Source organism: Coloeus monedula (genome assembly GCF_965178545.1).
Source record: "Coloeus monedula genome assembly, chromosome: 6".
Taxonomy (NCBI): Eukaryota; Metazoa; Chordata; class Aves; order Passeriformes; family Corvidae; genus Coloeus; species Coloeus monedula.
In genome coordinates, this window is record NC_138786.1 from 48,217,679 (window position 1) to 48,236,595 (window position 18,917).

At 35.7% G+C, this 18,917-nt stretch overlaps 1 protein-coding gene across 4 annotated transcripts in view; it reads right to left on the reverse strand.

Moving 5' to 3' along the window:
- TTC7B (tetratricopeptide repeat domain 7B) overlaps positions 1 to 18,917 on the reverse strand; it is a 129,564-nt gene that overhangs the window by 36,598 nt on the left and 74,049 nt on the right. For 3 of the 4 annotated variants that reach the window (XM_082284521.1, XM_082284519.1, XM_082284522.1), the window contains 3 exons: positions 9,111 to 9,227; positions 5,041 to 5,138; positions 1,502 to 1,666 (listed from right to left, as the gene is read on the reverse strand). In XM_082284521.1, the coding sequence (XP_082140647.1) occupies positions 1,502 to 1,666; positions 5,041 to 5,138; positions 9,111 to 9,227 (380 nt within the window). The remainder of the gene's footprint in view (positions 1 to 1,501; positions 1,667 to 5,040; positions 5,139 to 9,110; positions 9,228 to 18,917) is intronic. The other variant, XM_082284520.1, reaches the window with a different exon arrangement.

An 18,917-nucleotide genomic window follows, 5' to 3' on the forward strand; every position in this document is an offset into this window, starting at 1 on the left:
GTCAAGTCTGTAATACAAAATGCCCTTGGCTTCTTTCACCAGAAAAAAAAATTGAATTGAGCAAGATATAGAACATGAGATTTTCAGCCCCTTAAATTATACTAACATACTATAGGCATCTAGGGAAATGGCTCCTTACTCAGACAGCTTTATCGTTCATTAATTATTGACACTATACAAAGGACTCCAGTATCTTTTTTTTTTTCTTTTTCATGGTTCTGCTACTTCTCATGCATATGGTAGAAGCTCCTTTCCCTGAGGACACAGTAGCTTGGAAATGCAAAACTTGGGCTTCACGTAATGGAATCTGTGCTTTGGCTTCATCATTCTTTCAGTTCGCCTTCATTCTTGAGTAGGTTCTTATTAACTTATAGCTTTACAAAGAACAAGAACAAGTAATTTAAAATTAACTGGAATGTACTCTTTATAGTACAGGTCTGAGGAAGTTCAACTCAACGACACCCAAACCTGTAAAAGCAGCCAGTGAGAAAGTTAGACTTCAACTTCGGTAGGACACAGATTTCCTGGCATCTGAAGGCAGGACTTTCCTTAATTTCCAGTTACAGGTTTACACATGTACGTCAGCTATTTTAACAAGTGAACTTTTGCTTAATACGCAAAGATTTATTTGCTACATTTTGGTTGGAATTAATATCTTTGACATGAAATCAGTCTAAAGAATAGGTACCAAAATTAATTTCTTAAAATCAGATTATAGTAAATTCAGTGACAAAAACAGCGCTATGTAGGAGTGAACGGCAACTTAACAGAAATTAAAAGGAGTTAAAAAGAAATGGCTAAAAAGCTTTGTTGATTTTACCCTGTCACGTGAACTACTCTGGCAGCATTGCTGTACAGTTTGTATTCGAACAGCATGGGGATTGATCTTACAGCTGGTTTAAATTGGCATCTTTTCAATTAACAACAGAATGGCTTTTGACTTGAAACAGCAGAATGCTGATTTTCACTGCTCTAATGCCTCTTCCAAATCGTACCAATATGCCCTACCTGCATTATGATACACACTGATATTTAGGCAATGGTTTCCTTCATGTGAATTTTCAGGGAATGTTTTGGATGCAATTAGTTAAAGGCTTTCTGAAATTAAATCAATAAAAACTGTCCAGATAAGAGGAGATTCTGTGGCAGGGACAGTCTTGTTAGGCAAAAGATGCCAGCACTGGAAATAATTTACATCAGTAAATGCTACAAAGCAGCCTTGACCAATAATCTCTTTTACTGAACACCTATAATTTTCTGTAATACTCATGAGAACAGAGTATTAAATGTGTCTGTAACTTTACATCTTTTGGGATCAATAGAACAGTCTTCTCTGATGAAACTCTTAAAACCCATGCAGTATTTAATGAAAAGCAGCTGAAAGGCCAGATTTCACAGATACTGTTGAAACATAATCTATTTAAACATGGTTTATCAGCTATGAAGATTATCAGAAAAATACAGCACAAACACACTCATCAGGAATAGAAAGCCAATTTACAGCGAGTAGGTGAACAGGGCTCAGGAACTTGGTCACAGTATGGAGAGGCTGCATGGGGCCAGACAAAGGTATCTGGTTTAGGATGAGGATGAGGAAGATGAGAAGATACAAACAGTTGGAGAGGAGACTCTGTTCTTGAGAGAGAAGATGAGGAAGTATCAGAGGCTAAAAAGCGAAACAAAGAGAATGATAAGGGAGTGGGGGGGGGGACAGGAAAGAAAAAAGATCCAACACGGTTAATGGACTCATGGATGCCAAAAATGCAAAGCATTTGTTTCACTATTCAGTAAGATCAAAATGGCTCCTACGTAAAATAAATGTCACTTCCGAAAGCAAAACCAACAAAAAATACCACTTTATTTATATGTGCTCTCCTTTCATACTAAATTTGATTAAAAAAGCAAATTAAAGATTTTTTTTCCCCTATGTTCCAAATGCTTAAATTTTAAAAATATATTTAAGGGGAAATAAAGGCCAAAATCTAAAACTCAGGTTATATTGTTTCTTCTTATGATAAAGTCAGTGGACAGCAACTAAACTGATAAGAAAGTTTTAAAAAAGATTGATTGCAATTTATCTTAACCAAATAGCCAATGAGTCTGTAGAGATTTGCATATTTTTACCTGTTGTTGGATATGAAATGTGTGTGTCTCCCTGTGAGATTGATTGGCTCACCAAAGGCCTTTTTTTTCCCCTCTACATTTATTTCCTTCATCGATACATACAAATATGAGTGCACGCCAGTCATGGCAAGCCAAGTGAAATGGAGACAAAGTAAATTTGACATAGTTATTGATCAGGACATTAGAATCAACAGTGTAGCCATGTAAGAAATCCACAATACACTCTTGATACTTCAAAGGCTACACAAACTTAAACTTGAATCACTTAATTATTATAGGATTGGTAAGAACTCCATAAAGCAGGTTTCTAATACTTTTTTTTTAAAGGTCAAATTCTGCTTAATTGATACATCTAAGAATAAGATGAATTTACAACCACTGCAGCTAGATTTTTTTGGAAGGATTTTACATAAATTTCAAATTTGAATTTTAGCTCTCATTTCTTGGTACTTGGATGACTGAACTCAGACTAGACAGGCAAAGGGGATCATCATCATCATCATCACAGATGTCAAGCAAAGCTATGAAGGGCAAAATTTCCAAATGTTCACATGTATTCACATATAAACGTGTTCACAATGCAGCACTACACAAGGTAGTTTAATGAGGAGAGGAGCAAACATTTCCATCCTAAGACGACTTTCAGCCAGAACTTTCCTGCACTTTAACGTTTGTTTACTTATTTGCCAAATTCCTTCTGCATTTCTAAACTCTGTGAATCCACAGATTTTGCAGGTGAGCTCTTGCAGCCCTATATAGGTCTAAAATCTTGACCATCTATAGTTTCTATCATCTACCTATTGTGAATAATATTTTATTGACAACCTGCTTAAGCTTTCTCAAACATTATGACAAGCCTGACTGCTTTGATTCTTATAGTACCATAATCTTTTAATTCCTCCTTTATAATTATAAAAAGAATGTTTATATAATATTCTGATGAAGAATTCTGGACGAATACTGGATGTGGAGATTTTTTATATCTATAATTACATAGAAACAGTAGATAACAAAGCTCTAGTCCTTGCCAGAAATTGAGTACTAGTATTGCAACAAGGTTTCTTTTGCTAAAATTAACAATTAGCAAAACCCCATCAACAAACAAAATCAACTCCCAATCAAAAAAAAAAGAAAACATAAGGGACATCCACCCACTGATCCTCCACAATTACCTTTTATAAGATAAATAATCAAAAAGGGATCCATATTTTTAATTTTCCATCTTGCTCTCCTTGACAATAGAGTTAAGTTCTAACAACACAGCTGAGATTCAGAAAAAAATACAATTTGGACCTGCTAGAAAAATCAGAATGTATGCAGAGATCCTATTTTGATCAGGGTATTGGCTGCAGGATTTGAATCTGAGGCAAGCTTCTTGAAAAGCTCACTGTTTTGAATGAGGTTTCATCTTTACTTAAAAGCATTGAGGAATATTCAGCCTTTAAAGTGCACCAATTCACTGTGCTCTCAATGTGGCAGATATGAAACAGGACACCCTGAAGGTATAAATCAAGAGTTGTATGCCCCCACTGGAAAAGAAACAAACAAAAAACCACCACAAAAAACCTTTCACAACACACATCCACAACAAGCACTTTTTTGAAGGCATAAAATTTTATCTATAGCTATGTCTATCTATATATGTATATGAAACCTATAAAATCTAGTTATGTTCTTAAAACAGAAACAATTAGGCAGACTAGAATATAGAATGATCACCATAGAATGATATAATGTTATCTTATCCATTTTAATTATACAAGAAGAAAGAAGATTCCACGTTGTTATATCATACTGCTGTTCTCTGAAATCAAGTGACCTGATCTTTGCAATCTAAACTGCTTGCACTACAGCAAGCACAGAATACTACTTTAAATTCAAGATTGAGTGAACATTCAATCCAATTTTAACATTCAGAAGTTAAATAGCTAAATTGGATTTTTCTCTACTGGACTATTCTGATATTAAGCAAAGACATTATACATTTCAATGTGTCTTAATTTATGGGTCAAGTGTACTTAAATTCGTAGGCTGGCAAATTTTCCCATAAGCTGTTTGTGTCAAGGAGTGATTGAGCAGAAATACACCCCTGAAAGGTGCCAGAAAAAGCATTCTATGGTTTTAAAAAGAAATAAGAAAACTCTCAATATTTAGAACACTAGAAAGATATGGAAAAAGTTTTTGGAATTAGCAGCATCATGATAATTCCTTCTGCAATCTTTGCAGAATGCATGGCTCACATGCTTTTTGACTGCATAACTTTTAAAGTATATTAGTTTGCCTTGTGATAACTGAATATATTAATACAGGCAAATTATATATTGTCAGTATTTACTCACATGTAACAATCTTAGCTTTTATGTAGCACAACTCTGCACCACAATTTTTTATATGTATATAAAAATATCACAGTATGTATAATTTACAATAAATAAATTTTGCTTATGTCAAAGTATGCCCACAGTAAGCCTACCCACCCATGTAATTATATTTTAACATATAATTGAGATTTTAACTAATTAACATCTTATATTTTTTTGAGATTAAAAGTTCTCTGAAGTTTTTTTATTTACCTTTTAAACAAAAAGGTGCAAATACAGAATGGACCAAAAAGCACAGGACTTTGGCAAGTAGGCTAGTTCAGCACACTAATTTTTAGCCCTTGCATAAGGAAATGCTACTAAGCTCAGCAAGATCCATACTATAGATATTTTAATTTACAGAGAACATGGTCAGCAAGTACTTCATAAATAAAAAAGAAAAAAAAAATTATATTACACAATGTCTATTTCCACATATATGACAATAATGAAAATATAACTTCATTATGCAAAATCAGGGGAAAAAAAACGAACACAAAATCTCTCTACGGCCAGATCATTTAACCTATTTTATTGTTGATGTGCAGTTTCTTACCTGTTTCAGGATCACTGAAATCTGGTAATGTAATTGTATTAAGCTGTCGTCTGTCGGCAATAGCTCTGTCTAACAAGCTGCTCCCACGTCCAGAATCACTGTAATGAAGTACAGAAATTGTAAGCTATTAAAATAAAAAATTATATACTGATATACAAGTTGCATGCTGCCCTACTCCCACAAAGGTTCTTGCTATAAAAGTTACTGCTATGACCAAATTTAGTACCAAGCACCACTAACCACTCACAGTGCATTAAGCCAGTTGCATTAAAACAGAATTAAGCTGAGCAAAATTAAATCCTTATTTACTTCAGCAATTCTGTTTTCATAATTAATACAACCACAAAGGGAATACTGGCTTTTAATTTGACTCATAACTAACACCTCTACAGAAATGATATGGAGTACATCTATCACAGAAAGCTGAGAAGGCAGGTGTTAGGTTGAAAATCCACACTTTCACCAGACTGAATAGAAACACTAAAGCCAGGACATCTAATTTGAGGTGAAGATGTTACAAAGGGCTGTTTTGGTTTTGTGGGTTTTTTTTTTTTGTTCTTTATATATGCACACAGGCAGATCAACTGCCTAATGTTGAATTTGATTCTAACAGCATAGCAGAAACATTTTGAACATTTCTAATATCTCAGGAGTCAAAGCAGCAGCAGTGATTTTTACTGATTGCACCTGTGGACAAATGCACTTCTACTTTAGCTGTAACTCAGTATCTGCCCCTCAGGCTTCTTGTTGATATGCTTGCTGGAAAACTAATTGCTCCCAGAACTACTATTAAAGATTCAGCAGAAGAACAGGGACTGAAGAACTAAATACTTTTTCTCCTTAACATGAGGCAAGAATTGAGACACATTGTCAGCAAAGTATAAGGAAGCATACATGGGCATTTCTTCTTTAACATTCTATGGTCAGTACAGTAATTTCATTTTTAGGATTGTTAAGTCTGGTACAATTCATTATCAATAAATATTTTCTTTAAAGCCTCATTAAGAAACCAAACCACCCCACAAACTTAAAAGTAATTAAGTTTTAAAGCAATTGAACTGCTAGCCCAACTTAGCAGAGTGTAAACTTTTGTCTGAGTGTCCCTGAAGAGAAAAAACTGTATGAAATTCCTAGTTTAAAGTAAAGCCTGAGAAACTTTAATCTAAACTGCTAGACTGGAATTCAGCACATCTCTCTATTTGCCTTAATTTGACAACTGCTTCCTTCTGAATTTGAATTGAGAGAAGGGCAAGAATTCTACAACAGTTCTTAATTATTGCAAAAATCAGTGATACAACATCCTCTCTTTGTAGAGCTGTTACTAAAATGGTAGAATTAAAATTTTGCAGTATCCTAACATTATTGCATTATTTCCTTACAAAATGACATCATTATAGAAATCTACAGGAAACAGAAGGGAACTTTCTGGGACATGCACTATCAACTATAGCTGTTACATCACTTGGTGTGAATTTTCTGTGGTAATTACTTCCTCAATCCACATGCAACCACATGCCAAATGTTGCTGACAAGTAGAGCCAGACCTACCGTCAGTATCTTCTAAGCACAGCACTGGCACTGTGGTTTGTTCCTTTTCCAAATGCAAACCATGAAGTGGGAAAGAATTCAACTATTTTCTAATGCATTTTAAGCAATAGGCTAAAGGCAAACATCTTCCAAGCCTTGCACCACAAAATAATTTTAAAATTCATATTAACCATCTCATGAGAAAAAAGTTTGTATGTCAATTAAAGACAAAAGTTCTATCTCAACTGAACAAAGGTAATGCACAGTATTGCATTTGACCCTTTTTAAGGTATATCTAGGTATTTGTGATTTATTTTTATCATTAAAAGATTATTGGGGACACTGAACCCAAGTTCCCACAAAATCTGATTAATTGCAGAAGAAATATTTAATATAAACCACAGCTTATCAAAAAAGTAAATTCTTTTCTCATTGGGAAAATGATACACTAAATTAGTTTTCAGTCTAAATCAGAATAGAAAAAGATATTACAAATAAGCATAAAAGATATTTAAATCTTTGAAAAACAAAATTACAAATAGGTTTAAAATTATTAAAAGACCTTTTATTACTGGCTTAAAGAACTTTTTTTAAAAAGGCTTCAATTATTTCCAGTGGCAGACATAATTTTCAAATGGTGCTTTGCAATAAAATGAAGCGTGTGTAAAAACTACAAAAGTTGAAAAATTAAAGTTTTCACAATAATCCTGCATCATCATTCTTCAGTACATGAGGAGTGCAGCTGTGTGAATAGAACCTCCCAGTCACATTTCAGGTCTCTTTATTCACTGCTTGATGTAACTCTGAATGTGTGATTTGGGAAACCTGTCTCCTTCCATCATGACACTTATCCACAGGTCCTATTCATTCCAATCTGAATTTGATCTTAATGCATTGCCATAACTTCAAGAAAAGACTTAGATGTTGAGATAAAAAAAATCAGTATTAAAAAAAAAAAACAAAACAGATGCAAAGTAGTCCTCACTAATTTTTCCGCTTAGATGTTCTTGAAGGAGAATGGTGCCAAGTAGAGTTATCAACTACTGCTGTTTGAAGCTGACACAGCCAAGAGTAAGTTTTCACAGTTACTGCTGATGTCTGAAGGAGGCATTACTTAATGTGTGTTTAACACGGCACAGTAGCTCTTAGCACAAGAACAAGAACAACAACACAGTAATGACAAGCTATGATGAGAGCCCTGATCTGTATAAAGGATATAACAGCAGAGATGGAAGGTGAAAAGTTGTGTTGGAGTACATGCAAAGCCAGTCTGAAATTAGGCTTGCACAGAAACTGTAGCTATTCTGCAAAGTACAGCATTCAGACACTAAACTCTTAACCCTGCCTGCCCACACACACAACCAGCTAAATAAAATAAAGCACCACCCACTAAGTTAGAAGAGAAATTTTCTCCCTGGCCCCGACTCCTCATTCAGTGAAAAGATTCAGCTCAAACCTTTCTGGCTGCTGACATACTTGCTTTGTGTAACCTGAGTGATGCTCCCTGCTCCACAATGCAGTGTCAGGGTCTCTCAATACGCTGTGACTGACTCAGGTGCCTTCCCAGCCTTCTCCTGCCATACCCTCCAAAACTTTGCTGCTCTGAATGCTCACTAGCTCCCTAAGGAGAGAAGCAGTTCTCCCTCTTCTGCCATTAGGTCAACTCTGTCAATCTTCTTAAAGAGATGCCTGTGTTTACATGACTGGAATCAAAGTACAGCAAAAACTGCATATTCACCATACTGCTGCATAGGTATCTAATGTCACCTGGTACAAAGCCTTTCTGCTGCAGCATCTCTTCTCCAGAAGTTGTCAACCCTTCAAACGACCAGATAGCAGGAAATTCTGCTTGTCTCTTTCTCCAGGTATTTGATAAACATGTTGAATAGTACCAGCATGGATTCCTGCTAAATAGCCTTCCCATTTGTTTCACAGCTTATCTAAACATATATAGCAAAGGACATTCACAAAAGCATTTTGGAAACCCAAACGGGACTGTAAGAACTTATCTATGTACTTGTTAATGCCCCTGAAGAACTGAAATAGGTTCATGAACAAGACCTCCCTTTAAAAGACAGCCATGTTGACTATGCAAGCACATCATATCTACCCACATGTGATCCCTGATGCTTCTATGGTTTTAATCAATGTCTTGTCCTCTTTCGTATTATTTTTGGAAGTCCTTGAACTAAATTCCTACTACAGCAATCTCTCTCCTAGACAATATAAAAGACTAAAACCCTGATCAGGAAACGAAACAAGACCATACCAGTACATTGAGAATGGATGGGTTACCCAACCTGTGTAACCAGCCTTTATCACTGCAGAATTTAGTAGCTTTGGCATACCTTACTTCCTGGAAGCCTGGGTAGTTCCACGTGACCATCAACTGATGTCTTTGAAAGCCAGTCTCCCAATACCCCAGGGATTAGTTTGTTCATATGAAATACCAAAACAGGTAAATGCAGGACTGCTGACCTAATATTGCCCTGAAAAGCTACTTAGCAAGGTAGTGAGCAGCCCAGCACCCTACAGCATCTTACCTTGGGTTAGTTAGATTGTAGCAGGATTTCCATATCTGGAGCATGTGTTTACAGGTAAGGAGTGCTTCATCTGGGCCTCTGCACAGGGACTCCAATTTGACTTTTGTAAACAGTAATCTAGTGAAAAGGAAAGGGAAATTAAAAGAGATTACAATTCAAGAAAAACATTTTTAAAGACAGTCAGCATCACACCAAACTGGAGAAAACATAACTTCAAATACAGTAATAATTTAAGTAATAGTTTAATGAAGTAATTATGATAAATATCTAATGCCATCAGAGTAACAGTGCTTTTTACAAGATGCCTTTCAACTGGACAGAAACAATAGTTGACAGGATTTCTTTTAATTAAAAAAAAAGTTACAAGACAACATAGCTTATTGATATTAGCAGTACCCCAGCATTCCACAGGATGGATCGAGTTGTAGGTTTTCCACAAAGATTAACCTAGACACCTTCCTAGTTACTTAAAGAATATAAATACAGTGTGACAATAAAGGAACTAGTCCATTGGTAGGCACATTTATAGGAGTCACAGCACCTAGGAACAGATAATACACTAGAAAAATACTAACTGAAAAGCAATTTTTAGTAAAATCCCAGATTAAAGAACACAAAGCAGGGGAAGAGCATGCATATAAAACTGTTAGCCTACTTTCTGTTTTAAAACCCAGGTGTACTTTGGTGTTTTATTCCACTGCAACCTTAATCATACTAAGTGAAAAATTTATATGATTGCTCATATGGTTTGCGTGGGAAGACTGAGAAGGGTGTAGCGGGTGGGTATGTGTGAAAGCTCAGAAGTTTCTTATCCCAAATACAAACTTGGAGGCTGCTAATAGTAACTGAAAAGTGCAGAGTTTTCTCAAGAATAAGAAATTACATCGAGTTACAGTAGTTAAATCCTTAGCATTGCACTGAACATCCTTGGCAGAAACTACCCAGCATGGAAATCTAAAACTGAATCACACAACCTTAAGTGTGCAACGTGTGTGTTGCGGGACTGAGAAGAAACAAAGGGCAGGTCACTGAGTTAGCTTAAGAAAATGAGCAATGAGCACCTGCCAGGTACATAAGGTCATATGGAGTCTCACTTGGTATCTTGTAAGAATGAAGAGAAGAGTAATCAGTTACACTAGTTTAGCTTTCTTCCTATCAGTAAATTGGATTTGAGTATACAGGGAACTATATGGATAATTTAAAGCTGTGTTTCATTTGGCAGAGATGTCCTCACTAGATATTTGTTTAACAGTGACTATATCACTGAAAGAAAAACATGCCCAGGTCTGTCCATCATTTTACTGAAAAGAGAAGGAAAAATGACAAATAACATCCTCCTTCCTTCACACTCCCCTCGCCTATTCTATCCTTAACACATGCGCACACACACCTCACCCAAACAGCAAGACCTAGGCATCAGAACCTGAAACCAAAATCACAGGAACCTATCTCATACAAACCCTTTCCTGCTTCTCTGTATGTGAGATAGTACATCTGACAGTTTGAAGAGCTTATAGAAGTTCAATTTCTTAAAATTTGTGATCATAAAGCATTTTACAAAAGTTATGGAACATAATCAATTCAGAAGCACTGAATTTGCAAGTCATTCTAGAGTCAATAATCATAATATATACCTTATTATGTAGAGTTTACAGATAGACTGAATTTCCATTAATAGCATTCAAGCATTTAAGAGTTTCAGGAATTTTGTAGCAGAGGGAAGGCACAGGGTCAGTAAAATGCTAAGATTCAGCAAGCAAGATTTAAAAGGAAAAATGGAGCAGGGAATAGAAAGGGAGGGGATTTGGTTATTAAGAAATTACTTAAAAATACATGTACAAAATAACAGGAGTCTGTGTAACAAAAATGTTGGAACCTGGGCTACCAGTGTAGGATTCAATGTCAAGACAGCAGAAGACAAATATCTGCACAAGAATGAAAGCAACACATCAGTTTGTTGCTTTTGGATGTACTTAGTACACGTTGCAACATCATTCCTGTTTCTTGCGCATTGTGGCAGTCTGGACTGGGTGTTTGCACATTTTCCAAAATACAAACAACAAAGTATGATGGAAAAATATTCACAATTCTAATAAAGAAAGGCTAGGAAATTGCATCTAATAAATAAAGTACACTGGTGTGGGATTATCCACACTAAAGCAAAAATAATCTTTTGAGTAGAAAAGGTTGCATTTATAAAGCCACAAAAGCAACTTCCCTGGATCCGAGAAATATTTGGACTATAAATCTTAAAAGAATGAAGACACCTCAGAAAACTGAAATGGAGGTTAATAATAAAATGAAAACCTGCCAGCTACTCATACTTGACAAATAGGGGAAGGAATGGAAGAGGAAGGAGGCAACAGAAAGAAGGAACACTATGTGACAAACAGGTCTCCCAAATTAACTTAATTTTTTCAAGTTCCCTTGAAACATGGCTGGAGGTATGAGCAGCTCAGAGACAAGTATTACCAGATAGGTTTTAGAAACCAAGAGGTAGGTTATCTGAAATAAGATTTTCTGAAAGGTCAGCTTCAAGCATCTGTGAAAACAGCTCTTCTGGAACACAGCCTGCATAACAGAGAATTTTAAACATTACAAGAAGTTTTGATACTCTACTAAAATGATGAAGAACAGATAAAAACTACCAAATGATAAGATGATGAAAATAAAGCTGTACATTTTATGAGCATCACTAATTATCTGTTTCTGTTTGAGAGTCAGAAGTTTAAATTACTGGCACATGGTGCCAGAGTAACCTTGACATGGTGGAACAGCACTCTACAAAGAATACAAGTACTGAGAAAAAGACAGTATTCAAAAAAGAAATGAAGAATAGGACAATGTGTGTCAGAGATGTGGAATAAATATAACAGGTAAGAACAGAAATCTGTTTGGGTCAAATCCTTTGGGGAAGGGAAGTAGGTAAAACAGGTTCTTTCAAAGACAGACTAATAGGGCATTTGTTCTACCATCAGTGTTTTCTCTGGATGCAGATCTTTAACATTGCTAAAAATAAAGTGAATTGTATCATTTTAGGAGATTAATTACCCAGACACAAAATGGAGAACAAATCAAACTCTTAAGTGGAAAGACTTAGTTATTCTTGGAGCTAATAGCTGATAAATTTATGAAATAGCTACTGAAGCAGCAAATGACTCCATTACTTGAAGACTGTTCTCACTAACTAATGAGGACATTATAAAACAGCTGCTCATAACCTAATCCATATATTACTGGATTTTTATTTAAATAAAGAATAAAAAATTCCAAACGGGTTTATAACTAGGTCTTTGAATTTCAGCAGCAAGTAATTTGACAGTGAAGGTTAGCAAACACATTCAACATGCAGCAGAAGCCTGGTGTTTAGCACAAAGATGCTCAAACATTTAAGGATCTGCATCTCAAGCTGAGTGGGTAAAACTCTGTGTGACAAGCCAATCATTGATAAGACTGTGCAAGTAAGACATCAGAAATGTGCAGAGATCCTATCAAGAACGGCAGGGGACAGGCAGGGGACAAAAGAGCAACACAAAGAGCTGCATCTTATGTACATTAGTAAAAAGCAAAGCTAAACTACACCTGAACAGATTATTATACATTAAAATTATAGGTTTTTAAGGCTTTTTTGCTCAAAGTAGGAAAAAAAAGAAAATGTGTTTACTAAACAGGGATGAAGATTAAGAATATTCAGGAATGAACCCCCAGCCTTCACCATAATCTTTACCTGTGTTGTCTGAGATATGAAAACTATGGCAAATGGAGAATAAGAACACTTTAAGAATGACTAAAGTTAATGCAGTCAAAAATAATCCATTTCTCAGAATTATGGAAACAGTGACACATAGGATTGTCCTTTCTAAAGTAAAAACTTTAAAGAAAATATCACTTCTGGAATGACTGGGGAACAGCATCTATACTGCCAATGTTTTTGTCAGGAGGGTAGGAACATTAGATAACACCATTAATGAATAAAAGGGTTACTGTTCAAGTTTAGTAAAGAGATTGTACCAAACAACCTGTCTAACCATTATTCCAAACCAGAGCTGCCTAATAGCTGGGCTCATCAACGTAAGACAGCTGTGAAGAGGCCAGATGCAATTCATTGGAACAGAAGGAGAAAGACACAGTGCCATTGTACCATATCCCAGTGAGACCACACCAGGAATGTTATATATAATTCTCATTGTAACCGCTAAAAACACACTTGAGGAATTTCAAATTGGAACAGCTGCAGAGAAAGGCTGTGAGGATGATCCATTGACTGGAAGCTGCAGGGTACAAAAAACACTTCACTTAGTCAGTCTAGCAGAAAAAAAAAAAAAACAAGAAGAGGTACAAATTCTTTCTATAAATACAGATGAGACAAGCAGCAGGAAGGGAAAAGAACCATTTATCTAGAGGAAATAGTTTTCACAAAAACAAGTATATCTAAAGGCCATTCAGAATATTAAAACACAAAGGGTGGGAATTAGGTCTTTTAATTTATAATTAAGTTGTAGAAAAGACTGCTTCCTCACAGTTTGTTTTGGAAAGACCACAGAAGAGGTGGTGCAAATAACCTACCTTTTTAAAATATAACTGATAAGTTCATGAGAAGTATTACAGACAGGACAACTGTAATAATGGGGCCTTGTGCCATCAAAGGTTCTTGCTACTGCTTTATTTCCTAATTGATGCAAACTAATCTATTAGTCCATGATCTGAAGCTTTCTCCACCAGCCAACCACTGTAATTTGTAGCAAAGAACTTAGGAATCTCCAAAATACAATTGTTGTCCTAACTCTCAGCCAGCCCGTTTCACTTTTTGAATATGCTACAACCACCAATTTCCTTCCATAGCAACTCTCTTACGTCAGGAGATGAAGAGGAGTTAATTTGTCCAATACTGGCTTAAGCTTTTGAAGGTATTTCTAACCGGTTGAATGAAGCAAAAATTTGAAGTATGGAAGACTGAGCTCTGCTATGTGACAAGTCACACTATTAATATTGAGAACTCTTAGTTCTTTCAGTGAACAGGTATTGCTCACCTCAAGCATCATTTCAAAATCAGCGGTTTTTCTTTTGGGATCAAGTTAGCAATTTCCACAAGTTGCTGTGCACCATAAGAGTAAGAGTGCAATGGCTTGGATCAGACATAGTTGGATATCTCTATTTCATACACTACTGCATGGATGACACCTGCCTTACATTCTGTGATCCTTTCTTCAAATCTAGCAACATGACACATTATCTATGATACTTCCCCCAGACCTGCCTGCTATAGCACTGTCACTCAATGCAGTAGTAATCAGGAATCTCCCTAATGTCTCTCAGACTAAGTAACATCCTACAGGAAACTTACAGTTCCACTAAACTTCTTCTGAAGGGTGCATATCCCCATATCCTGATCAAAACTGCTCAGACTGCTCTATTTTCAGTCAGTGTTGGAAGCAAACTTCATTATTATTCTCTTATTATATAAATTATTTACATTGTTCAGGATTTGAAGAACATAAGAAAGAGCTGTACGTAACACTTAAAAGTATGTGCATTGAAAATTATAGTGTAAAGTACCGAAAGCCTTGCTGAGAAACCTAAGAACCCCCCTAGGAAAATAATATTTAAAAGGATGCATCAAATCTGCTTGCTTGGCATGCAGGATTAAAAATGCAACTACTTTGGTTTATGTTTAACCTACTTGGAGTAAACTTACTAAGTTTTAAGAGAACCTTTTTGAATAATTTAAGAGTTTGCTAAGAGTAACTTCAGCTAACAGTATTTTTTACATGACAATCAATTATTAAAAATGTTAGGAAATAATTAATATACTGGGAGTCCCATAATATGGGTACAACCAAGGAAAAAACCACACAAAGTATCAAACAAACAGCTTGATCTCCCAGAAAACCACATCAATTTCTACAATAGCTTAAGTACAATAAGAAACTTCATGTAATCAATTCTGATATACAGCCTGTTACTTATGAGACCATAAAAGAAAGGTGAAAAATACCAATTCTATGTGGAGTTATATAATATTTCATTTTTCACATTTAAGTGCTTATTTGATATATCTCACAACTTTAAATCCTAGAATGCTAGAAGAATTCAAAAGAAGTTGTTCTGGTTTTAAAACTAAGCACTATATCAAAAAAGAAAACCAAACCCCAAACAAAACCAATCCCCACAAAAACTATCAAACAAACAACGCCCCTCCCCCCCCCCCCCCAGGAAAAAAACCCACCAAGTCTAATCATATGACTTGCAAAATCTTAGACTAATTAGTTTGACAATAATTCTGCACTAAGAAAAGAATCACAAAAAGGATGATGCAGAATGTAATGCTAAAGATACTGGACTCTGAAAATAAACTCTTTTTTAACAGACAATGTAGACTTCTTTTCATATGATCTGAATTTAAGGGAAAAAATAAATACGGTGATGGCAGGACTTACATTCACATGCATACTTCATGCTGTTTGATCTCATTTCTGTAACAAACTGTCATAGTGTCAACTGCTTGTGCAAATTAAATCAGGTTAACTATGAGACCCCACAGAATAATTGAAGTGGGAAAGCTGTACACAGAATGCACAAAATTAAGGTGGAGCAATTATTATTCAAAATTGATTATTTGCAAGAATCTACATCTATTGACCTTTCCTACATAAAGCATTAGCAAGTCACTCCTTGCACTCAACAATTACATACAGGGAAAACTGATGACTGACAGGAAACATAAGAAATTAGGAAGTAGGAGGGAAGCCAAACCTTGGCACCGTCAGTTTTCTCTGTGTCAGTACATGCTGTGAGCACGTGCCCTTCTAAAAATCTTGTAATGACTCAGAAATAAATGGTTTAGAAGAAAAAGGTTAAAATTAGAAGAAAACCCTGAAGTTGCCAGTGTTTATCTCATTCACAATCCAGATTTTGACAATAGTTTACTGTCTGCAAGTTGGTAGCTTCTTTTAGAAGGAGAACGTAGGGCTGATTGCCTTAAAATTCCTCACTTGAGAATTTCAATTAAATCCAACAGGACTCTAATTTACATGTAATACACCCTCCTAATGAAAAGATCCTTATAAAACACAGTAGGAAACTTCCTCAAGAAACTGTTCAGCAGTACAGCTTAATAGCTGTCATGCCAAATATCTTTTTAAAGATTAAATATATAGCTATTGGAACAAATACAGCCTTTGCAATCTATATGTGGAAACACATCATAAAAATAACTAACCAAGAAGCAAATAAGAATGCCAGCAAACAGGAAGTTGAATAGAAGTCCCCAGTGAAGCCATTATGCTCAAAATAATTAACACAGCCCTTTTGAGGAGACATGATGCAGGTGCTTCTTGTATAATGAAGTAATAAATGATATTGAAATATTTTCTGCAGTTCTCGTTCACCTGTGATAAAACTGGCTACAGTGCAAGGAATAACTGAAAGGGTGGAGAATATGCCCTTACTGCCAGCAAGTAGAGTGACCTTCTTATCAGAAAGGATGTTGGGAGGTGGTCTCATTACAGAAACTACCATCAAGAGAATGAAGTCACCAGGATTGCAAAGGGCTTAGCAAATTATGATATAAAAACCAGTGGCTGGAAAGGAACCAATAAGGGATCAATTCAAATTAAAACCAAAAATGCAGTCTTAATGAAGAGCGCAACTCCAACACTGAAACGAGCTACCACATGCTGCAATGGTTTCTCCAGGTTTAGATGTGTTCTTATCAAGATTGGAAGTCCTCTGAAAGGTATGCTTTAGCTAAACCTATATTAATATAAATAGTAAAGTAAATTTAGGAACTTCTAATATATAGACAGTTGGAGGGTTAAGAATTGATCATCCCAGCTGCAAACTATAAATTCAAGCATCCAGTTTTGACAGCTGTCCCTTTCACACACGCTGTAGAAAGCTTACAGCTTCACATTATTCAATTCCCAAATACCTGCCTCATTACCAAAACACAAAATGACACAATTGAAAAATTTAACCTACGGGGGGAATGACAACATGAAACTAGACAGACTATGAAAGACATGTAATTTTGTAAAGGATGTATTTACACATTCAGTGATCTCAGATGCAACCATGATAATCAAAGTACAGAAAGAAACTTATAGAGGTGTCTGCTGCAATTGCAAAGTGAACCACTGCACAGTCAGTCTACTCCATTTTCAGTACTCAAGGAGAGTTCTATTATCAGGAGAGACATAAAGAGTTAATTATAAAACATGAAAAGTCATCATTTTTAAGTACCTTGAAATCACTCAAAGTCCAACACTGGCAACAGGAGGTCAAACAATCAAATCTAGTTTTTATAAAAACTCCAGGAAAGCATTCAACTTAATAAAAAAAAAGCATCCTAAACTGTTTCTCAATCAATCACCAAACATTCTCCAACTCCAGCCACACAGATCCCAAGTACTGGAAATTCCATACACACATAGAAATATGGATGAAGTAAAAATAGGCTGTTCAGATTGCTATTTGAAGCATGACTCTCAAAAAAGCAAAAGAAGCAACAAAACCAGCCCTCAAGTCCCAAAATAATGCAATTTTCTGAAAATCATGAATAGGTATATTTGGTGTCCATTAGATGGACTTCCTCGCACCCTACTGTTCCCCATATATTTGTTCCCAAAGCAGTCAGACCTGTGATTTTTGGTGCAGTGTTTGTATACTGTATTCCATATTATGAACTCGATGTCCTTAAGAAAATGTAAATCTCTAAACTATAATGAAGATAGTTTCTGACTAAAGCCAGAACAAATTAGTTATACTTGAAAACTTTTTGTTTGCATGCCTTGAATTCCCTGCAGCAGCCGGCTCATGACCCAAACTGGGACTCTTTCAATCAAGTTTCAAAGAATCTACAGCCTAGCAAACATAATTCAGGGATAAGACCCTGAGGCCAATGACCAATTTGTTATATAAAGTAATATCTACCTATCAGCAGTGTCTTTTTTAATGGACCATTCAGTAAAAGCATGTAACAACAACCAAAGGGGACGGGGGATGAGGGAGTGAGGTAGAAGAACACAGAATAAAAAAAAAAAAACAAACCACAAGCAAACTAAACTGTCTTTCATGACTTACAGAAAAATCATTCCTGAGAACTGATTCATTTAACTCCCAAAATAAACAGGATCAAAATGGAATGGATTTGAAAATGCATGTTGTAAAATGTTGACAAGAATGCATATACAAACCTGAAAGACATGATTTTGGCAAGCATAGCAAATCACTACTTCTTGTCCAAACGTATATTACCATCCTTTCCTCAAATAATTTCCAGGGCTCTATTTATCAAGGAAAAATCCCCACAAAGTTTTACCAGCACCACATACTGCAGTGCAACTACAGCTGACATTGGGAAAGCAGAATAGGGTAGTCTGTTTCCTTTAGTTGATAAATATCTTCCTGTCCCACAAAACACCATTGTATATGTATCATCCTACACTGCCTGTACTAATCAGTTCTTTTTTTATGCCCACCTGGACATCTCCAAGGAGGAAACAAGTTTGTTACACACTGAACTGAGAGGAATGTTAAAAGGCCCTGTGATTCGGGGAAATCTAATGTAGCTCAAAAGAGCCCTTGAGGGTCAGGAAGGAAAAGATTTAATAGTTTTCAGAGGAATGACATATTGGCCTGATGCTTCTGTGAAATATTCTTGGGAAAAAAAAAAAAATTCCATCACACTTCAAGAAATGTAAATGTTTAAACTGTGAACTAAGTCTTCAGTTGTCTTCAAACCTGTTACCATATGTCTTTCCTTTTTGAGTGTACTTAACATTAAAATAACATGCTTGCACTCCTCAA